General features: G+C 44.2%; 1 protein-coding gene across 5 annotated transcripts in view; it reads right to left on the bottom strand.

The window, feature by feature from the left end:
* Nucleotides 1-3,480: 3,480 nt before the first annotated feature.
* The window catches only part of LOC126522790 (magnesium transporter NIPA2-like), a 33,876-nt gene continuing 12,926 nt past the window's right edge, over nucleotides 3,481-24,430 (bottom strand). The window contains exons 7-11 of one of the 5 annotated variants that reach the window (XM_050171601.3): nucleotides 24,049-24,175; nucleotides 20,795-21,013; nucleotides 18,010-18,044; nucleotides 11,138-11,160; nucleotides 3,481-3,618 (exon numbers count right to left, since the gene is read on the bottom strand). In XM_050171601.3, coding sequence (XP_050027558.1) covers nucleotides 11,155-11,160; nucleotides 18,010-18,044; nucleotides 20,795-21,013; nucleotides 24,049-24,175 — 387 coding nt within the window. In that variant the 3' untranslated portion in view covers nucleotides 3,481-3,618; nucleotides 11,138-11,154. Of the gene's footprint in view, nucleotides 3,619-11,137; nucleotides 11,161-12,154; nucleotides 18,049-20,794; nucleotides 21,014-24,048; nucleotides 24,176-24,430 lie in introns of those variants that run through there. The other 4 variants (XM_050171596.3, XM_050171598.3, XM_050171603.3 and 1 more) reach the window with 4 other exon arrangements.

The raw sequence follows: 24,430 nt of genomic DNA on the forward strand, positions 1-24,430 counted from the left end.
GGGCTATGCAACGCAGCTCAAAAGTTCCAAGGATTTACTGCAGAGGTAATGCGCGGCCTCCCAGCTGTATTTGCCTACATCGATGATGTCCTCGTTGCGAGTCCCAATTTACAAGATCATGAGCATCACCTCCGGGAACTCTTTCAATGCCTTCAACAATTTGGCCTGGTTGTCAGCTACCTGAAATGCGTCTTTGGGTTTTCTGAGCACAAGTTCCTGGGCCACCACATCTTGGCACTGGGAATTCGTCTGTTGCCCTCTCACGCCCAAGACACGAAAGAATTCCCAGCACCCACTACCCTACACCAGCTGCGCGAGTTCCTGAGCCTAGTGAATATCTCCTGATGCTTTATTATGCACTGCGCTGAGCTTCTGCACCCGCTGACTGACCTCCTTCACATGACCAAGGGCTTCTCAGCTGCAATTTCCTGGTCTCCCAAAGCTCAAGCTGCTTTCAGGGCTGCTAACATGCAGTCGCCAATTCGGTGCTTCTCATCCACCCGAGGACTAATGTGCCTACTTGCATCATGGTGGATGCTTCCAGTGTGGTCATCGGTACTGTTCTCCAACAAAAAATCGACTCCGAGTGGCGCCCACTGGGGAGCGCCAACCTGCAGAGACTTGCTGCAGTGTTTTTGGCCATGAGTTTCTTGTCATCTACTCCACCATCCAGCACTTCCGGCACTACTCGGAGGGCCAGCCACTTTATGTTCTAACCGATCATAAGCCCTTGGTCTTCTGTACGAGTTCATACAGAGGGTTCATCTTCCATAAGAACTCTCCCAAGTATGTTGCACATGAACTTTGTCAACTGGCTTATATATTGGAGTTCACAACAGATATCTGGCACATCAAAGGCACCGACAACAAGGCGGCTCACGCACTTTCATGCATCACCTCACTCGGCACTTACAAGTCTTCTGTGGACTGGGAATGTCTAGTCCGGATGCAGATGGAAGACCCTGAGCTGCAAGTGCTGCGTGACCACCCTCGTTGCCTCCATCTGCAACTCGTTCCTCGCCCCCATTTGTGACTGGCTCACTCTGGTTCGACATGTCAGCGGCTGCACCTCGCCCCTTCATTCCGGCTGCCTTTTGTCACCCAGTTTTTCTATCGCTTCACAATATCTGCCATCCCAGCATCCAGGCCACGCAACGCCTCATTACAACAGTGATAAGTCTGGTCAAGCATTAACACCGGTTTGCCAGTGCCCGCTCGTGCCTTGCTTGCCAGACTGCCTAATTTACTCACCACTTGAAGACTCCCTCGCACTTTTTAATGCCACCTGGCTGTCGCTTTGGCCAAGTACGTATTGATTTGGTTGGACCACTTCCTCCCTCTCACGACTGCTGGTACATTCTAACAATGATTGACCATTTCACCTGTTGGCACAAAGCCGTGCCCATCCTGGACATCACTGCGGGAATGGTCGGAAAAGCCTTCGTTTCAGCATGGGTTTCCTGCTTCGGCTACCTCAGCATTGTTACAACTGATTGTGGATGGCAATTTGACTGTGCACTGTTCACTTTTCTCAACTGGCTGCTTGGTACTAAGCAGTGCCATACCACTGCATATCATCCCTGTGCCAACAGCATGGTTGAGTGGCTCCATCCCTAGCTCAAGGCTGCCCTCGCTGCACAACTTGATCGAGAGCACTGGATTGACCACCTTCCTATGGCGCTTCTTAGCCTACGTGCCGTCCTTCGTCCTGACTTTGGCTGTTCAGTGGCCGAACTAATCTACGGTGCACCCCTGCGGCTTCCTGGAAAACCTGTTTGTTAATTCGGCCCCCTCACCCCAACCGCTGCAGCACCTCCAATGCCTACAGGACTGCATTCAGCAACTGCGCCCCGTCCCACCTCAATCTCCGGACCACGGCATCTTTGTGGATCCCGACCTTGTGTCTTCGACCCAAGTTTTTCTCAGATGAGACGCTATAAAGGTGCCTCTTACACCCTCTTATGATGGGCCGTACCGCGTCCTCCACAATACACCAAAGTCCGCCACCATCCTTTTGAATAGTCGTGAAGAGGTCGTCTTGTTAGACGCCTCAAACTGGCCTAACTCGAGATGCTTCCCAAGGAGCTCCTCGCAGATGTCGCCGGCGTAGGTGCCGATCTGCATGTCACTAAGGCAGCCTCATCTCTACCTTGTCTTTGTGTGCACTTCGACGTTGCGTCTGGGTGGGAGGTCCTGCAGCACACACGAATGGTGTAATGTGGGGATGCTAACTCAGCCCTTTCAGGTGGCACCTTGGTGCCGGCTGCGAAACATGAAGCGAATAAAAATAGGTGGCGCATGCTTGATGCACGGGCGCGGCACGCGCACTCAGGTTCTAGATGCCTGCTATGCTGGTCCTCTTCACCTGGTGCACCGTTGTGACCCCTTAGTTCCCGACAGTTCTACGCCATATGGTCCAATAGCCTGGCATAAATCTCATCACAATCACGTGACTATGCACTTGTGAGCCGTTATTCATAGTACAGTTCGGAAAGGCGCAAGTTCTTAAGGCTGCCATTATTTCACAACATACTAAACAACAACACTGGTACTGATAAGGACAAGCATTTCAATGTGCCAACCTACATGTTCTCACACATAGACCACACTCTTATGTAGTACGAGAGTATAACTGCTGCATTAACTTATTCAAGTACTAATCTTTTCCCGTACTCTACTGGAACTGCTTACTGGGAAAAATTGTTATTGCACATTTTATGCCCTTTCTTTATTTATTGCGAGATTATATTCGCAATGCTGAGAAAGGTTGAAGTGACTGTTGTCTTTAGTTTATTTGCCGTATAGTGCTGTCAAGCACCTACAATGTATTCCACATATTTTTATTGTACTTAGTTCTGTACTTCCTGCTACAATAATGTCCATAAGGGCACTGTAGGAATCTGTAGAAATAAATAAAAATAAAGGTAATCTATAAGGAACCTTTCCATTACTGCTGTGCAAACTAGTGCACAAAGAGCAATAGGCAACCAGTTGCTTGAACTTTGCATGCCAACAGCAACTCTCTAACAGAGCTGAGATTTCGCACCAGCACATTCACTGTCATTTTGGGGCACACGTATCCAAAATGCGTCAGCGCATGCGCTTCTCAGATTGCACATGATCATGAACAAAGTATGGCTGGACACATCCAGCTTTAGCAAGTGTTAAAACAGGCGTCGTTAACAGGTCTGCTAGTGTTCGAGAGTTCTGTCATTTTTGTGGCGTCCCTACTGGCTGCTGTCAACATATTTTGACATTCAAACTCCTGTAGCATTTCTGGTTCCAGTGCTCGTTCCCTATAGATATTAAAAATGTGAATCTCAAGACAATTTGTTCCTTTTCTTAAATTTTTTCTGTGAGATTTGTGTCCTCCTTTAACAACACTTTCCATATCAGGCAACACAACTTTCCTTTGCAATTTCTCTGGAGGGAAAACAACAGGTGTATGTAAATATAGGAGGATGAGACATGCCAAAGTGATTTCTTTGATCATGGATGCCATGTTTTAATATGTACAAATTTGCCGTTCGGGTGAGATGAGATGTCAGTCGGCACTTGCTCTTACACGGTGCTTTCTTCCCAATGGTCGACAACGTCTCTGTTCAGTTTGCATTCAACCTGGAAACAAGGCAGTGGCACGCTCTTTTGACAAGAATCTTTAAAGATGACTACAGCAATACCCTGTTACAACTAAGTTGAAGGGGCAGCCAAAATTATTTTGTTATATCCATTATTGTACGTACTGCAATATGAATCTCTATGGGCATTTCAAGGGTAATTTCACTTATTTCGTTGTATCTCATTTCATTACGAGGTTTGACTATGTGTGAAATTCAAGCAGTCATTTCCGGCAAACTACAAAGTGAAGATGCTTAAGACGCATTTTCGCCATATGGCTGCTCAGTTTTTAGCACTTTCCCAATTCATTGCTTAAGACAAACTTGCGAAATTTCTGCACCATTAAATAACTTTCTTTTGTCCTTAGAAAAATTGTTCATGTGATGTTTGGATGGACATTGTGTTAATGCCAAGTTCTTTTCAGACTGAGCTTGGCAGCTTTATCGACGGAATGTAGCACCAGTGTTCTTGCTCCGACGGGGTAAGAATTTCGGGCAGAGAATATGTGTGTGCACAAAGCTTCTGTGGTCACATTCCCCGACTGATCACTTTTGGAGATATCACTTTTACAAGTTTTCACATGACTTGGCATCGTACATCTTGGTGCCCAAAGGTGACAGTATCCCTAGCCCAGTACCACAAATGCCGTTAGTCACAGATGGTCATACGTCTAGCGCCAAGTCATGCAAAATCCTGGCGAAAGTGATTGACAGAGAATGCTGCCACCGTTTAATATCTTGATTACAATGCAAAACGCAAGCAAAAGTTTGGCCAAATTCATGCTAGTCACAAATTGAAGCCTATGTAAAAGCATCAAGGTCTGAGCACCAGATCTATAATCCAGACAGAAGCTTTGAAGCAGGCATATCAAGCTTTTCTGGTGTGGTCTCTGTCAAGGCGAATGGCACAGATAACACTATGTCATCGGCTCCATTTGCATTGAGTGTTGCTGTGTTGAAGCTTGCACGAATTCATAGCCTTGTTTACACCATGAAGCTCGTGTGCTTCTACAGACGAAAGAAATAAATCCCAATTCCAGCTACTTTCCTATCTACCTAGAAGTCCCGTTTCAACAAGAATAGTTCTCAATGCCATTATAGGTATCTTGAAATGTTGACACGAGTCTGGTGAAATTGAAAAACTATAACTCCCTAAAATTACATGGCCGAAATTTTTCGCAAATCGGGGACTTTGGATATATTCGAGGCAACTTGACTGCCATCTTGAGATTGTGCTGTACGGCTCACTTGGGCCGCAAGAACTGCTTCTCATCTTATTTCTTTTTCACTATAACTGCCTTTTCAAAACAATGCAGTATGTTCAGCGTTGTGCGTGTCACTTCAGTCACATGTGTTCTTCATGCATCACTTCTTGTCCGAAGGATGCATCAGCTTGCATGTAGCCAGCAGAACTAGCCGGCAAAACAAATTTTTAGTTTTCAGCATAGTGTCAATATTTCTTGCCTAAATTTTGCATGCCCTCGAATTTTGCAACATTTGACTAAAGACTCGAAAATATAAAGTTTTATGCTGTTCCGTGCAAATTACTGTTTGATGAATGATTTATGGCTGTCCAAATCAGTTTTTCAAACAGTCAAGGTCAGCATACTGACTATGCCACAGTTCGTTTTTCTTAATAAAGTAAGTTTTGTCTTGTGCTTCCATTAAGACAATCATTATTGACACCATACACTAGTGCGGTACCATTACTGTGGCAAACTACGGTGACTACAAGCACAAAAAAAATTTTTACAGGTGCAGTTTCATTCAACTTTTGAACAAGTTTAATATGGTAAAGTTTCAATCAAACCTGTCTAATAGCATTTACCAAACAACAATCACAAGACATACTCTACTGCAAATTGTACAGTGCGGTTCACTGTTAAAGGAAATATCAAATTGGTATTTCGGGCATTATTGCAGCTCAGTTATGACATAAGGCCTCGGAAATGTTTTATAATGTTGACTGTACATTCAGGTTATGGATCTTGAATAGAAACTATGTATTCCCTTCAAAAATGGATTGTACTGTACATTAAGCACTTCTTTTTGCATCACATCTGGCACATTCATGCACAAAGCAAACTTGTAAAAGCAAATACTGTATTGGGATTGCTCGAGAAGCACCGCAAGAATTTTTAAACATCCCTGTAATATGTATACAATTGTGTTCAGGGCCTATCACTACGTTTGTCATCACAGGATGTATTGACACGTGCACAGGACTGTGTAGGTAGTGAACATGAAGCAAAGCATTTACTCAGTGGTACTTATTTCCCAAACAGTGCAGTCCAGGATCGCCGACCAAAGTGTGCATGTTACGGGAATAGCACAATTCTTTCAGTAGGTTCCCCTTAATTTCATATAAGAAGTGGACACATCAAAAATTCAATGTTTCTCACGGATGAAGTGAGAGAAGAGTCAATGCCGTAAAGTTATGCAGCATAACAAAGAATTCCTGCACATGTCAGATTTTTTTGTGGTGTTGCACTCCACATCACAATAGTACTAGCTACTGGGGGTGTGCGAATAGCGATTTTCGAGGCCGAATCGAACACGAATCAAATACTACCAGAATCGAATAGTTATCGAATAATGAACAGCCATTATAACAATTAATATGAAACAATGTTCACATTCTAGTATTCTTAAAGTTAACTTTATGTCATTACATAACATGTTATGAGGCATTGTTTATTAAAAGAACAAATGGAGCATTAGGAGCAAACAGGCAGTTTCTTCGCATGCGAAGGACTCTTCAGACGGCACGAATGATCGCTGTATACCCTATAAAGCATGGCTACCTGAGCGACGTAGCCTGCTCCACTACACAAGTCCTCGTGTTTTATGTCGATATAGTGCCCGCGGGGGCAAAAGCATACGATACTTTCGCTCCAATTTTATGTTTAATTGGGTGCAGTTGTCTTGAAGTATTCAAAAAGTATTAGAAAAATATTCGCATTTACGAATAGTCACTATTCAATTCGTTATCCAAAAGTTTTTAATATTCACACGTTTCTACTAGCTACCATACAGAGCCTCAGTAGTTGCACTGGTTAGGCATGTGCAGGTTGCCTAAATATTTCATGAACAGTAATAGCATTGATACATTGCTAAGAGTAGTGATAAAGGATTCTGTTGCAAATGTACGGGGTCTGTTCCAAAACTCCCCGGAGTGATTCTTGTAGTCGGCAATGCCGCCTGGCGGGGCAGGGCTTTGGGCAGAAAAGTTTGTGGAGGATCTAAGCTTGGGGACGAGACCTGTCTCAGTTGCTTGCGGGGAGTTGTTGAGGCAGGTCACACACCACAGAGATGTATCTACTGCACCCTCGCCGAGTAAAAAAAAAAATGGACCAGTTTTTGGAGCAGCGTTATGCTATCAATTTTTGTGTGAAACTGATGTTGAATTCCAATGGCGGAGTCGGAGCAGCGAGCACTCGACTCTGGCGCAGAGCAACGCCTCCAGATTCGCGAATGGAACACAACCTGCGCCGCCGGAGCAAGGCGGAAGCGGAAGTTCTATCACCGAGTTACCCAGGATACCTTGCATGTTGTCATTTCCTTCCGCTGTTTGCTCCCAGCACCGCCGCACTGGTCACTTGTCTCTTCAGCGCCGTTCTTCTGTTGTTTTTTTAAAAGTGCGGAATGGATATCTCGCCAAGCGTGCAGCAGCTTTTGCTTCCTCGCGAGTCGTGACCGGTGGCGCCTCCCAGCAGACAAACGTGGTAAAGGAAATACGTCACGCAGAGTTCCAGTCCACTCTGCCGATTTTGGCGGAGCAGCTTTTTCTACTCCACGGAGTGACTCCGGCTCTGAATCCCCTCCGACTCTCTCATTGGAATACCTTACACCCGCCCTCACTCTGCCCTTGGAACAAACTTGCTCTGAAACGAGCAGAAAAACTTGCTCCGACTCCGCCATTGGAATTGAACATGAGTAAAAATGGAGCGGAGACGCTTGAAATGCCTTAAAAAGCCTGCGGTGACAACACGATGAAACAAAGCCAAACTTTCATGTGGCATAAGAGGTTCTGGGGAGGTCGGGAGTCCATCAATGACAACCACTCGGGTCGCCCGTCGACATCACAAACGGACAACTCCTTGTAAAAAGTGCGTCAAGTTTTGGACAAGGACCGGCGATTAAGTGTTCGGATGATCGGAGAGGAGTGTGGAATACACAAAACAATTGTTCATCGCATTTGAACAGAGGATCTTCAAGTGAGAAAAGTCTGCACAAAAATGGTGCCAAAAGTCCTGACGAGTGAGATGAAGGAAGAGTGTTTGTTGAAGTGCCAGGAATTGCATGAACGCTACAAAACGGACCCAACATATTTGGACAGAGTGATCACAGGGGACGAGACGTGGATTTTTGAGTACGATCACGAATCAAAGTGTCAGAGCAGCTATTGGCACACCACGGAGTCTCCTCGCCTGAAAAAAAAGCAAGGATGAGCTAATCGCGAATCAAGGCAATGCCCATTGTGCTTTTTGATACAGCGAAGGTGTGGTTCACAGTGACTTTGTGCCGCATGAAAAAACAGTCAACAAGGGTTTTACTGTGAAGTGCTCGAACGGTTGCACAACAGGGTTCGACGTGTCCGAAAAGAAATTCGCGACAATTGGATCTTGCACCATGACAATGCGTCAAGCCACACCGCTCTCACTGTCTCAGAGTTGCTGGCCAAAATGGGTGCGGCGACGCTGCCCCAGATGTGGCACAGCCCTGAAAGGAACTTGCCATGGGATGTTGGAGATGGTAAAAGCAGCTGCAATGACCTCACTGAAGGAGGTGCCCACCGACGGCTTCCAGGGTGCCTTCAATGATTGATGAAGCATTGGCAATGGTGCATCGAAGCAGGGGGAGAATACTTTGAAAAGTTCTGAAAAGATTGTAAACTGTTACTGATTAAATGATTTACAAAAAAAAAATTTTGGGAAGTTTTGGGACAGACACTATGTTTCTTCTAACCTAATGCTGGTGTTAGCATAAAGCTGGATCGTATGTACAATATTGTAACTACTAGATGGTAGCAACGGTGACCTCAAATGTGCACCAATGAGCAATTCCAATGTAACGGGACACAAGAAGCAATTTTGACGAAAGTAAACTTATGTGTCCACACTGCAAACAATGTGTCTACTCTACAGTGAACAAAGTGGGTACACTAACTCTACCATATAAAGCGATTTGACATAGAACTGAAACAAACTGGCTCCTTTATGATAATTTTAAAAAATTCTATATAATCAAAAGCTCTTCCTGGCACACTACACTCACGATAACAGGCAAGAGAGGACAGGTTAATAATACTAAATGCATGAATAACGCCAGACAAAACTTTGTTTACTGAAAACCGTATGTAACTACGAGCACCGTTACCAGTAGGTACGTTATGTATGTACAAATATGGTAACTAGCACACTTTGGCAGATCTTGTACTGCAATTTGTAACCGAAGGCCATGTGTGTGTGCTGCATTAAAGATGAAAACAATTAAAACTGATGTCTCTTCTACACTCTTTAGAGCTAACCAGTAAAAGCCTGCTCTCTTCAACTTCATCAAACACACAGACACAACACATCGACAGAATCATTGCTGGATTAAAAAACGTAATTCTCCTGGTTACTGCAGTGGCTGTTGCAATGCTAAGTACAAAAGACTTGATGTACAAGTGGCAAAATTTTAGCGTTGCTAAAAAGCAATGTTGTCACACAAGTCGTCCAAAACCAATTGCCTCTGTACACTATGGTTTGGGAAATGCCATTCGGTCAACAGATGCTGCAGTAAAGGAATATTTCACAACCTTGTAAATCGTATGCCATGTAATGGGGGCACAGTAAACTTGGCTGGGCAGGGGCAATATTCTCAGCCGTTGACTTTCAGAGATACAATCGCTTTTGTGAGATTTTGTGTCACTAGCACCAGATGCATCAGCATCTATGGGCAACACCGCATTCATGACACTGTGCTAAGCGTGCCTGGCTCTGTGCCAGAAATGCTTGTTACCTGTGGGCACCATCATGTCCGGTGTTAGTCAGGTAAAATCTCGCGAGAGTGATTGTATGCTTGAAAGTAAGCAGCCGAGAATACTTCCCCAGCAAGCAGGGTGACCAGTTCCCATTGATATATAAGCAGATTTGGGTGTTTTTGTTCAGAGTCCTATATTTTAGAGCACATTTGGCTCACCCATGTTTGTACATTTTTGTTAAAAACAAAGGGAGGGTATGCTAATGTTCATTTTCACCTCTGTGAACATTTCTGCACGGTGAAATTGTGAGGTGGCCAAGAACGGTGCATTTTACATACGTGCCACAACCCTCATCAAAAACAAGAAAAAACTAAGACTATCACATGACACTTAGCTTAATTGGCGCAGAAATTGCAATCAATGATGACAACATGGATTCAACTTCACAAAACTTCTCCTGTGCAGTGTTCCTGATTGGCCAGTAGTCAGGCACTGGGCAATCATTATGGCAATCGGTGTGATAGTGGGATGGTTTGGTGGCAATGGCTAATCACAGAATTAAGAGATGTTGTGTGAATACGGGTCCAGTTTGTTGCCATTTTCCCTCAATGGTTTCAACAAATCCAAGCATGTATAGTAATATATATATATATATATATATATATATATATATTACTATATATATGTATATATATATATATACAAAGCGTTATGTTTATTTGTAGCTGAGCAGATGACTTATAGGATAAGTATGACACAACTTGGGGGTAGGCTTAGATTAAGGCGAACATGGTATGTATTATGTAGGCCTTTCAAGGATTTACTTTGAAGTAAAGCCCATGCAGAAACTCCTCTGGGAGTTGTCCAAGTATGTGTCAGCATTGTGCCACTTGCTCATCTCCATGCAGCCTGGTGTCATTATCAATGTTACGAAACTTGATTCAACCAGGAGAAACGACAGCGCTGCGGCGACACTGCTGCAGATAGCGGCACAAGGTGAATTAATGACACAAGCAAACTATTGCAGGTGGCGGCACCAGGTGCGCTGATGACGTTCCAATCATTATAAGCCATTACCGCTCTTTAGCGCCTCATCCATCCGCATTGAACCATTATCAAATGTGATCACCCGTACTCCGGCGGCAGCGGCATATGGCAATGCCACATGCCGCTGACTTACATCTTGAAAGTGATGTGCGATGAGGACAGAGTGCACCGAGTGTTGATAGCTTTGTATGCACTGTGTTCTCACCGCTTAGTTCGCGTTGAAGCAAAAGGCAGCACGAAGGTTTCTTTATAGCGATTTATATTATGTGACGGACGGACGAATGGTCGGATGGATGGGTTTCCTCATTGGGTAGGCACAGAAATGCTTGCGCGTTGAAAAACTTCACTTGCTTTGGGTTATTGTAAGAGAGCCAACACTGCAAGCTCAGACTTGTTTTGAGAAAGCCATCTGCTTATTGTCGCAAATTAAACTGGTCACCCTGCTTGGAAGTTCGCAACACAGATAGAATGTAGAGTTTTCCAAAAAAAAGTCAGTTTGTACTACCTCGATTGCTATAGCCTTTACAGCTGAAAGAGACAGAGAAAAATAGAGTGACAATGAAGTCATCAAGATACAAGCACGTCAGCCAGAAAAAGAAAATGTTTGATTTTCGAACCAGACTGCCTGGACTCGTGTAAGCATACTAGTGTTTTCAGTTTGAGATGTTCACAGGACATGGGGGAGCCATACGAAAGAAAACAGAAAAGGGTTGAAACAGGATCATAAAGCTTTGCCATAAACATTTGGGTTTTTCAGGCATCCGCACATTACTAGCATTTTTATGATGCACCTTGTCCCTTTGACGCAAAAGCTTAAGTACTGTTCAGCCATCATGCTATAGTATCGCAAGTTGCCCATTGTGCGGAGCATACTTGTGGATGACTGCTCATAAGAGTCAAGCAAAGCTAGGAAGGGTAACATAACTTAAGAGTTACAATACTGGAGGCCCTGGTGCAGGTTACAAACTTTCAGAGTCATTGAGGGACACCTGTCATATCACATTACGCTTCCTGCATAGGACATGCCAATAATTTGCAATGTGCAATATTTTGGGTGTTTCATTACTAACGCAACAATATTGATGGGTCCCCACACCGCCCTACCTGTTTTACTATTCTAGGAGCGATTCAAATACACATTTCACATATACCAATCTGTTTGTCTTTCTTTTGCTTGATTAAAATAACGAAAAAATCCTTTAAAGTATGCGTCCCACGAATGAAGGCTGAAGCCCGTACACTACAAATTTAGGTTGCATGCGCAGGCTGAGTGAGAATTGTTGCGGTTTTTTTTTTTCAATAACCGAGTGTGCTGCACAGAATTTCTTAATTGCACACGGCACGCTGTTCTGTTATTTTTCATAGCACACTGTACACATCAGTACACTCTAAGGTGTGTGTACTCTGCCCACAGGCAGCAAACAACAACCTATTCACAATGCTTAGAATTTGTAACAGCGTCTGCAACACTGGAGGCAGTTGCAGATATTTCTGTCGAACTAGAAAAAGCATTAACAGTCAATTGTAAACACAACCAAAAGGCTTTAATAAAGACAAGCATTACGGTTCACTGAAGCACACTGAAGAAAGACAGCTTTAAGTTCCGTACCTTCGTGCACAAAAAAATGAACTCTCCGAATGTGAATAACTTCAAGACACCCCTGAAGCATACTTTAGGAATTCCAAAAGAAATGAAACCTGTTTGCAAAGGCTACACAGTTATGCAATGAGTGGGAATTTCGGCTGGCTGGGCAGCTGCCATGACAGCGAAGTCGCATGACCAATTGTATGATAGGCAGCTACAGTTACATGATATGCAATTTTGTTGCTGCTGTGGTTTGATACTAGCTATTTATGGGCATCAGAAATGACCAACCTCAAGCTGAAATCATGCCAAAATTATATTTATGTTCTCTGTGTACAATGCTTATGCTACATTCCACTCTCGTTACAAGCACCTTGCACCCAGAAAAGAGAGAAGAAAGAATATCTTAAGAACTACGACCCATTACAATATTTATACAAACATTTCACACCTCTACATTGTCACTTCGATACCCATTCACCCAACATGTAACACACTTGGACAAAACAGTGTGTTTCTGTGTCTGGATGTCTTTGGGGAGTTTGACTTAGTGGAGCACTTACTCATGGAGACCAGTGCCACACAGCAAGATCAACAGGAGTGCTGACTCACCCTGTACCCTCCTACAATGCTGGTAATGTTGGTAACACCTTCAAGTGTGAAAAGAGGTGAACTGCCGGCCAAAAGAGCCAATTTCTACTAACTAACAAGGAATGTTTCAAGCATGCAACATATGAGTGGTGTTGACATTTGCCAGTGGCATGAAAAATCAGTCGCTGCAACATGGCACTTGAATCCTCTTACAATGATGGGAAGGTTTGCAACAATGGCATATCTTCAAGTGCAGAAGTAAGCCAATTGCTTTAAGGAGGTGCAGATAAGCACTCGTAGGGCATCGACACAGTGGTGTTGACATTTGGCACAGGCGTCTAGCATCAGCCATGCAACACTTTCTGTACCCTGTTATAGCGTGTTGGCAACACTGGCAAGAGCTGAAGTAGGCCAACTGTTGCAGATAACTAGCAAGGAGCGTAACCAGGCACGCATTGTTATTGAGATGTTTCCTGCTCTCATCGAATGCATTGCGCAGTAGGCAAGTCAGTGCTCCTGTAAAGTCTTCCTGTGTGGCTGGTACAGAGAAACATGACCAAGAAGTTCCAGTGTGATCAAAATAGATGAGGCTAACACAAAGCGGCATCGAGGTGCAGACACATCGCTGCAGTCATCCTGAATACTCTACATTCCCAACTTTTCATGGTGACACAATGTGTAACCTCTTAAAAGATAGTGCACTAAATAAACTGAAATTGACATTTAGGGGGTGAAAAACCAAGGTCATATGACTCCCCTTACACATGCGCAAAACTATACAAATGAATGAAAAAGACAATGCAGTTCGGCACGCATTTGTACAGTATGGCACATTCCGAATCAGAACACTGAGTATTCTGCTACTGATTGCGGTTCAGGTATGACATGACCCTGGAAACTGTCTTTATGCACAAGCCTTACGCCTGTATGCCTTATACCTGATCTTATCTACTTTTCTGAAGTTATAGCAACATTGAACGTGCACAAGTCTTTATGTTTCTAGGGTGTTCCACTTAGGAATGAACCTTACTGTACAGTACACTGCAATCGAATGCTGCACAGTAGTAGGCACTCAAACGTGCTCTTAAAAACACCTTGCAATCAGCCTACAAAGATGCACAGAAATTTGGGCTTTTGTAAGTAGTCAAGAAAATATAACTATTAGTATAACCTCTATTTTACAGCTATATTTCTGCACCCTCTCGTCTGGCATGTGTACCATGGCCTGCACGGCAAGAAACATATCTACAGAAGTTGCTCATTTAAAAGATGACCTTGAATACACATAAGGGTCACATTAAAACATTCTAGAAATCAAGTAAAGACCTCATGAAGGCAAATAGCGACACTATTCAGCCATATTTAACTAAAGCACCAACTCTTGCCTAACTGCATAAAAATATGTCATCACAGAAAACATTCAAAGGAGGGCAGTACACTAGAAAATATGAAATACAAACTGTGGCTTCCTGCACATGAAAGACATCAAGCAAACGAAACTGTACAGTGGAACCCCGGTTATATGTCCCCTGATTTTGCGACGAACCGGGTTTTACGACAGATTAGTGCAGTCCCGGCAAAGTCCCCATAGAAGCAATGCATTAAAAACCCCGATTACCTGACGCAATTTTACGCCTCACCCGCATTATACGACGACCCATGCGAAGCGCGGGATGGAACGGTGGACGAAAGAAAAGTGCCGCAGGTATCTTTCCTCGCTCTGTCTCTCCGCATGCAGAGCACCCGACATTCGCTGTGCTGAAATAGCGCCTTTTCTTCTCCACAGTCACTTTCTCCCTCTCTTCTTGGTGGCGTCGCCTCTAGTCGCATTGGGGAAGTGTTTCTCTCTCCCCCCTACCCGCAGCTGCCTGCAACGCCCGCTGTGCTGAAATAGCGCCTTCTCCACGATCACTTTCTCCCTCTCTTCTCGGCAGCGTCCCCTCTCGTCGCGTCGGGGAAGTGTTTCTCTCCTTCCAGTTTCCCAGCAGCAGATCGTCGACAAGGTAGCGCAGAGAGGCCTAGGTTTATCGCACGTGTTCTTCGTCGTAATCCTAGCGACCAGCGTTCAGCGGAGGTCTTGAGTTGTGTGGAGCAACGTGATGCACGATGTCCCGAAAGCAGACAGTTCTGTCGCTCAGCGATAAGCTGAATCGAGGAAGCGGAAAAGTGGCGTGGAGCCACGAAGGCCAGTATTGCCCGGGACCTTAAAATACCCGAATCTTCACTTAAGACGATCCTGGCAAACAAAGTGGTGATATTGCAGAATGCCAACAAGCTCGGGCTCAAGCGGAAAGCGGCAAAAGGACAGCATGAGAAGTTAGAAAATGTTCTCGTCAAGTGGCTGCGTCAAGCACGGAGCTCCGCGATCAACGTTGATGGCACCATTCTAAATGAAAAGGCAGACCTTGTGGCATTGCATACGGGCATCGACGACTTTCAGGCATCGAACGGGTGGCTGGATCAGTTTAAAAAACGAAACACGATTGTGTACAGCCGCTCCTGCAGAGAAAGCACTCCCATGGACGTTTCGACGGTGAACGAGAGGATGGAATCACTGCCGGAGATGATTGCTGCATACAAGCTTTGCGACGTTTCCAACGCCGACGAGAGCGGTATTTTTTACCATATGCAGCCCGAGCAAACCCTTGCGTGTAAGGGTGACAGCTGTCATGGTGGCAAGCGTAGTAGAGAGCGTGTGACGGCACTATTCTGTGCGAATGAGGACGGTTCCTAGAGGCTGCCCGTGCTCGTTGTTGGAAAGCTTGCAAAGCCACGGTGCTTTAAGAACTTGAAGACGCTGCCGTGCAGCTACTTCAACAAAAAGGCGTGGATGACTTCGCTCTTCAGCAATTTTTGCAGCAGATGGATAACAAAACTTGTGCTAAGGCGAGGAAAATATTGCTTTTTGTGCACAACGCACCATGCCACCCACCCAATACGTCCAGCCTGAGGAACATAAAGGTTGTTTTTTTTTTTCCGCCCAACTGCACAAGCCGGCTGCAGCCGCTGGATGCCGGCATCATTAAGTGCGTCAAGCAAGGCCACCGGAAGCGGTTAGTGCAGCGTCAGCTGGCGGCTACGGAGCGCAGCGTGTCGGAAAAAAAGATCACTGTGCTTGACGCCATGCATTTTATTGCCAGTTCGTGGAACGCAGTGTCGCGAAGCACAATCGCAAACTCATTCAAGCACTGTGGCTTTAAGAGAGAGACTGCCTCCTTGGTTGGGAATGCAACACCTTCGATGCTGCTCGAGGCCAATGCAGGCTTCGCCGATGAAGATTTTGAGGGTTTAAACCTCACCATGACCTTCGCTGAGTATGTGGAGGCCGACAACAACGCTGCGATCTGCGGCAAGGTGTCGCTGGATGACGCCATCGAGGAGGCTTTGCCTAGTGCCGACATCGCTGCGACATCGGACGAGGACAACGACGGCGCCACAGATGCCGTGCCTGTGCCTACCACGTTTGCCAAGGTGCTACGGCACACAGACGGCATCCGGAACTTCATCCGTTCACGTGACACCGCAGAGGACCTCCTTTTGGACGTTGCCCAACTGGAGCGAAAGCTCTTGGTTCACAGATCAAACTAGGTCTAAAAGATACTTACAGACTTTTTTAAAAGTTAGCGCCGGCTGGTGGGAATCGTGGCAGTTGGCAGCGGAGTGCCGTAAAGGTTCGTTTGAATAAAGCGTGATTGGTACCTGTACTGCAGCATTAATTCTTATCGCATTAACTTTTTCGGTAATTTGGGTTTCCAAGCTCTGCAGTGTATGTTATCAGTTTATATTGAAGTTTCTCATAAATCTGTTGCGCGAAATAAGTAGTATTTTTATAGGCCTAACTTATGTTCAGATTTTACGACGCCCACATTTTACGACGCTTTTTCGCAGTCCCGAGATAGTCGTATAATCGGGGTTCCACTGTACCTAGCGACCTAAACAAATTAATGGAATACCACGGGAAAAAAGAAATTGTAAGTATTCTTTAGGTACTTGCAAGACACAGTTGGCATTAACATAACTGACTTAGTTGAGCCTTGCTGATATATTCCTGAATCACGTTATCATCCAACGAAGAACACTGATATTAAATTGGATCATAGGATTTCCCACACAATACCTCTTCATTATACAAGTGCTATATACATTTCAAAACATATGAAAAAGATTCTGCTGTAAGACTGCATCAATAAGGAAACAACCGACATTTCCAGTTAAACAGCTGGCTGATCAATAGCTAAATTAATTCACGGTTTTGCTTATTACCATGCTTGGATGCAGTTTACGTACACTGTCTGCTGCGGTGTTGGATAAAAGAATTTTCTTTTAATAAAACAAGAATTGGTGCAATCTGTCACCAGGAGCGTAAAGTAGCTTCGCATTTCTTTGGCTCCACGGTAGGCATTTCACCCCCTTAGGACAGATGGCAATACTGTTTCTTTCACTCAGAAACTTAGCTTTTTCAGTAGGCAATGCAGCAGATGATGGGCACTAGAGACTCATAAATGGAAGCCACCATAAAAACTCGCATCGATGCAAAGTTTGAGCACAGACAATCTAGCGGTTTAGTTGGAGGAGGTATTTACACTGGGCTCTCCCACTTGACACAACATACACTACAGAGTGGTAGTCCTAGCACAACTTCAGACAAAGTTCTGTGTCAACATCGGGACATTGTGGACTGATGGCTGAAAACTTACTAAAGCCTCCCCGAAACTTATATGCTCACTCTAGTGAGCCTAGTTCATTTGGCATCCACAGTGCCAAACAAACAGGCAAAAACGTACAATGTATTGAACTGGTTACTGGAAGGACTTAGCTATGTTTTACATCATGAAAGTCTTCAAAGACTGGCCAAATAATTATTCAGTCTGAACAATGCAAAATGTCTGTTACCAATGTCTGCTACTCGATAACATACTGTAACATGCATTGCATACATCACATGCAATGAATCATAAATATCGGCCAACAAACATAAACTTGGTTAGGAAACTGCTATTTTGTACCTACAGTGCAGCCACATAGAGAGAAATAAAGATGTTTAAGAAAGCAACGTCAGCAAAAGTGCACAATTAACAATTGACCACTTGTATACATGATGCATTAACCAATCCAGCTCAACAAACCAACTCCAATAGGCTCATCTGCAATTCTTGAGAGAAAAAAAAAAAGCTATGATGGAAGGAAAACAGCTTCCTTACTATGGAGTGTTGGCTCTTCATACGGACAACTTGGGCTAGCTTGTGAAAGAAGGTAAAGACAGACAAGATATCTTTAAATATACGGCAAAATCCTTGGCTCGACGACGAGCAAGACTTCCCAGAAATCACTAAAGCTGTCGCCTGTCTCAGAATGTCGGGTAATGCTGAGGATGCTCCTGCCTCCACTTCAAAGTAGCAACACTGTATAAATCAGCACTGGCGAAGTACTTACAAGTGCATTGCAGATAACAGTGCTTAAAAGCACACTAAAAAGAAACACTACACATACTTAAACCGATAGATTGTGAAACGCTATTTGATTTTCTTCTACAAAGAGAGGTGCTGTCAGTGGAGAAGACAAAGGGCAAACCTCTGATATTTAAAATTTCATGCTTAAAGCACAGCGCTGATTACATCAGTCTGTTGCGAATTTCACAGTATATCTGTATATCTGCACCACTTCTGTGCAGGAGACGTACACAAAAGTCACCAGGTTGAGTCACAGATAACTTTCCTATCGAACACACCGTATTTGCTTGTGTAAGGCCAGCACCCCAATTTTGTAGTGCAAATATACAGAAAAAGTAAAAATAGGTTTCCTAACCATCACATTCATACCTGCACGCATGACCTCCAAGACTGCTATGGTGTGTAATTGCAATTTTGGAGGCCAGGCTCGTGCACTTACCGATTTCTGCAAGCCACTACTAAATGGCACTAGTTACTGTCATGCCAACGATGGCATCGCCATGGTATTCCTCCAAATCATGATTATACAACATAATAAATCCAGATTGCTTCAATAGTACCGGGTGGGCTGAAGCACACTGTTAAACAGGTTTAGCTGACATTGTGCTTTCGGACACATTAAAGGGGCATCACCGCATGAAGCGTACGTGTGGATTTTGAACGCATAGCTTGTAATTCTGTCTGAGACTGCTGTCAATAGCTTCAAGGTGACAGCAATCTGAAACCGTAATGGATGGTTTGAGGAAGCGCCAAAGATGTGACCTCGTCAAATGACGAGGGCAGCAGATGCAATGAGGACAACTAAATAAAAGTAATTATAGTCTGTCGCTAGTGGTCACGTAATTCTGCACAGCAGTCTAAGTGTATTTCGATACTTCACTGAGTAGCCATAAGCCAGCCTTGTGCAGGCCCGCACCCTGCTTATGATTTTTTAAAATGTGCAACCCTTACACGAGTAACTACGGTAGCCTGCTCTAACTAATACACAACAAAAACATGCTGTTGGGCTTGCTTAACCTTAACTAACACAGCATTAAGACACAACCACAAAGAAAGCCACACTATTACGTATGTCTATGTGTGCCTTCTCTCGTGGTTGTGTCCTAGCGTTGCATTAATTATGTCCTGATAAATTTTGAACTGGTGCCTGACAGATGCTGCCAATATTGATGACTTAACAAAGAGATGGAATTTAAAGGCAGCATTGCCATCTTCATTCCTGCTTTATTGGCTTACTGAGCTCCTGTTCACAGTAATGCTAGCTTAACTGACGCTTCAGAAATATAGTCTAGCATTACAAATCTTATTATTCTTCCAACGCGTTCCTGCAAGATCGCTGAGCTCTTGCTGGATGATATATATATTCCATTTAAAGTATGACTACATTGCTGCTAAAGTGTACTTACAGCCATTGCGAGGAATCTCACTTGAAGACAATTGTTTTGGGCTTAATCAGTTCAATGCTTTGCAAAGTGCAAGCTAAGGAACGTGCAAGTGTCGTCAATATAAGTGAAGCGGTCAGTGCAAATGAAGCGGTGTCGGCGTACGCTAGCAACAGCGACTATAATTTTTGACACAGGTATGTGGCACCAGGATTTGAACATATTAAAGAGAATGCGAGAATGCATACCAGCATACCTAATTGTGGTACCAGCAGTGCCACCTAGGGATGACCGCCTTTTGTCATCAGTGAGACAGGATGCGCATACAGTGCGAACCAGACAGTGGCTACAAGCTATGCGCACTTTCATCTAGCTAAAGAGAAAAATTGCACTGTATTTGTCAGCTTTGTCGTCACAGCAGTTAATCCATTAAGAAATGCATGGTCACTCATAAAGTGCAGATCACTACCCCCTCAACGTCTGCCAGTTAAAAAACTAACATACAAAATTGCCTCAGATGCTCACTAATGATTGTGTAACTAACCATGCAAGCTGAACAGGAGCAGTGCCATGGTTATCTGCAATATGATTATCCATGTGTAAGCATCTTTTTAACCTTGGCATCAGTTGCTCTCGCGAAATTGATAAGAGCATCTGACCTATCTTCCCTTTAACACGAGGTAAACATACAGGCGCTGCTGTACATGAGGCATTCTTGCCAATAATAGTGGTGGTTCACAAGATAGCTCTGCTGGTATTGTTGCATTCCCCTTAGCATCTTAATCCTCTGCACTCACTGCAGGCAAGAGTTGAATGCTCTCCCTGGAAGAAGGCTTAACACTCCCTGGAATAAGAAAGCTTAACACTCCCTGCTCTCCCTGGAATGAGAAGGCTTAACACTTCCTGATAAGCTGACCGCGCTCTCACTAAAGACACTGCAGCCCCGATGGATAACCACAGTATTGCTCAAATGTACCCTATGGCCACTGCGAGTCATCTCTCTCAGAGAGGTCTGTTCTGGGCCACTTTCTTCTGTGCTTCGCAAATTGCGAGCTGAAGAATACGCTCATCACTCAGGCCTAAGAGGGGCCGGTGTCAGTGTATGCTGGTGACAGCGAGTGGATCGTCTTTGGAGCTGATGCGCTGGTACCCACTAGAGACTAGGGCCGACGACCGGTGTGACGAGCCCGGCGGCGAGTCTAGCAGAGCGGTGGTCAGGTCCGGCAGAGTGCCGTCGCCCATGCCACGCTGCTGCTGCTGTTCGCGCGTGCTTTGGAGCAGACCCTGGAGGCTGGAGAGGGACACGTCCCAGTCCTTGAAGGCATTCAGCAGGAATATGGCACACACCACTGTCATGAAGCCTGTGAGGCTGCCTGCAAAAGGAACAATGCTGTTCGTTCACTGTTGTGATCCCACCATCTTTTCCCCCTGGCAAAGCTGCAATCTGAACACTGGCTTAAACAGACAATACAGAGAAACGCCACAACTAATTGATAGGTTACATGATATACAGGCTGAAACACTAGTTGATAAAGTATTTTTTTCAAAACTCTACTTTCATTAATTTTATGGCAAGAGTTTCATTATAGAAGACAACATTAAGGTAAAAATTTATTTCCTGCAATTTCGCGCTGAAACCCCAACAACAGTATGCCAGTGTTATGTTATGAATTTCAAATAATTTTTTTTATCTTTGGGCCATTGCAGCCCAGTAAATGTTCTTGAATCTTGCTAAGTACAGTTTTTTGCCCTTTTAGAATACAATGTAGTCCATCTTTACTAATACAGGATTAGTTAAGACTCCCGCAGATTTCACCACCAGTCTTCCATTCTTTAGTCCCTTTTTTGGCTTACCTTAAAGGGGCCCTGAACCACCTTTTATCAAAGTGCAGAAATGCATTTGAAGTTAAAATAGGTTATTTCAGAAGTACTTTGCCGCAAGAGTACTTCAATGTGCTCAGCAGAAGCGGAGCTATTGGAAATTAAACACCTCTTTCACTGAGCTCCCGTTCCTTCTTCAATGCCTTGCACTGCAAAGGCTACAGCGGAGCGGGGCGTGCCCACACCGCTCCGCCTTCTAAATGTTCTTTTGGATGTTAACGTAGATGTCTTTACTACCACTACTTTCGATTTTGGCACCTGCAACGCGCCAAGCGTAAGCCAAATGCAGTTGTCCTCAGCGAGCCACAGCATGCTTATCCAGTGGACTTGTGGGGGCACACTGCGGCAGCCGCAGTATCCACACTACGTAGAAGATCGCAGCTACATGCAACTGTTTTGTGTATGAGCAGCGTTTGCTTCGTGCCCAACAGGACTTCACTGCATGCTCACGCTCACATGCTACAGTCTGACCATGCTATGTGGTGCGGACCGGCTTTGCCCTTCACCAGCTTGACTGACGGATAGTAGCCACATCCAACTTGCGTATCTTGAAGCACTATGAATAGATCAATACGAGGCGAAACCTGCCAAGGCGTTTAACCAGGAGTGGCCAGGAGCGAGCGCGCATTGGCAAGCATGCTTGTGGTCTAACCTTAAGTTTTGCGTGGTTCGAGGCTAGGTGAGCGTTTAAAACAAGTTGAAATTAGCGAGACCCGCTGGCTATGACACCGATAAGCAGGGTGACCAAAGTTTAATGCCTACGCGGGCAGCCACGGCCGAGCGTACACGAGCAGATGGTTGTCAGCTTCTTGCGGAAGTACACAGTTATTATAGAAATTCGAAAGCACATTTTTGCTTACTTCAGCCTGCTTATTGAACTTCGTCAATAAATATCCACAGTAACAGTAAGAAGTGCAGTGATCCAAACACCCTTCTTGATTGACATCGGGTATTGGCCAACAGCAGCCACGTATGGAGATCTACTTTATTACGAAATAAAGTGTCCAGAAGAGAATGAGTAGGCAAGTAGGCTCCCATTGAGAAGAAAGCGCTTGCAAGCTCCACTTGCTGCGTACGACAGCAAAGCTTGGCTGAGATGCTCACAGCAGCATATGCTATCTGCAAACTATGCTTTTTCACCAAGCTCAAGTGGTGGGGTTCAGGACCCTTTCAAGCGAAATGTGGCCATTTTCGGTATGGTGAAATGGGTAATTAATTTATGCAGCTCAAATTATTTTTCTCTTTGGTGTACATTTAAAAAAAGCCAAATATCTTTTGAGGACCACGGAAGTGAAGCCTTTCTTACTTGAGCAGAAACAGCGGGACAAGCTATGGACAGACAACAGTGCTAAAGAACAATTCCACTGTGAATGACTGCACGCACAAACACTTACATAAGATCAGTAAACAAGGAAGAGATAATCACCTGTCATTGCGTTGCATTACATATGGCCGTGAGCCCATTTTTAAAAGACTGTGCCATAACACCAAACTATCATGACGAGCACATGCAATTAATCTCTGAAGCGTTCCACATCCAGAAGAGTAGCACTGCTTGTGTAAGTTTTCCTTTCATTTCACTCCTTCCTAAGGAAATTCCATTCTTGTCAGATTGATTACCTTCTTTTTACATCTGCGCATCCTCCCTTCACGTGTTTTCAGGTTTTCTTTTGCAAAGTGGTATGTATATATATGCTGCAAGAAAGAATAAACATTTGGTTGTTTGTTCAGTGCTGTTGTCTGTCTCTTACTTGTGCCCTGATATATTGGGATGGTATTGCTCAAGTCATGAACCAACCAGTCCAAATGCGTATGCATCTGAAGCCTGCTTTCTTTTTTTTAATGCAAAGCAATGCGCAGAAAAAGAAACAAGAAGCTAAACTCTTTACAAATGAATGAATGTTATTTTTTAACAAATACAGTCAAATGTTGAACCTGTGTCATTGTGCTCAGAACAAAAACGCTTTAGCAGCTGAACACAGCGCTCTAAATCATCACGTTAGCACTCTCTAATCACTGAGAGTCACTACGCAGTGCAAAAAAAGTTTACCAACGACGCCTCCAAAGCTACTAGTCTAGATCGGCATCAACTCTGCCTCTCACTTTTGAACTGTCCGTAGTTGTCGAAGAGTGTACCATGCCGAGAAGACTGAACAAATTGTATGCAGTTCTGAGTTTCTCTGAGCTTGTTGAAACTGTTCACTCTTACTAAAGCAGCAACAATTACATTGGCACAAATACTGTACGCCTACTTGCATTGTCGGTATTGACAATCATCTGTCGCTATTTTGTTGCAAGTCTCTTAAGGCAAGCAGAGTGGCAGGTCAGAGAATGAAGAGCTTTCATTAAAAGACACGAAAGCCATATTGCTATTGAAAGGTGCATAAAACACGGAGCAGTGACATGCCCACTAAAAACCGAAAAGAGAAAACTATGAAATAAGGAATGTCCACATTGAGTCATGTATCATACCACAGTATTTAGACATGAAAAAAAAAATGTGCTACAATGGTTTATCAAGACTTACCAAGCACATCTTCGCCGCTCATGTTTCCCCATTCCTTGAACAAGATTGCCGATGCAATTAGCACAAACGTTGTAAAGAATACATAGTAGATGGGAGTGACAACGGAGGTATTGAAGACATCTAGTGCCTGAAAACAAGATTTCAAAGGTGGTTAGGTCTACTCTGCATAAAAAAATGAAATATGGTAGACATTGAAAGAGATTGAAGTACAGATTGTAAAGAGAAAATTGAAGAATTAAATAGCCCTTGAGGCACTAAGCACCAAGCCTGTAAGCTCAGCTGGAATGATGCCAAAGCAAAAAGTAGGCTGCCCTACAGTAATCATTGCCACACTTCAGAAATTACTGCGCTTGCAGAAATACAATGGAACATAATTTGAATC

This window comes from Dermacentor andersoni, chromosome 6 (assembly GCF_023375885.2).
Source record: "Dermacentor andersoni chromosome 6, qqDerAnde1_hic_scaffold, whole genome shotgun sequence".
NCBI classification, from domain to species: Eukaryota; Metazoa; Arthropoda; class Arachnida; order Ixodida; family Ixodidae; genus Dermacentor; species Dermacentor andersoni.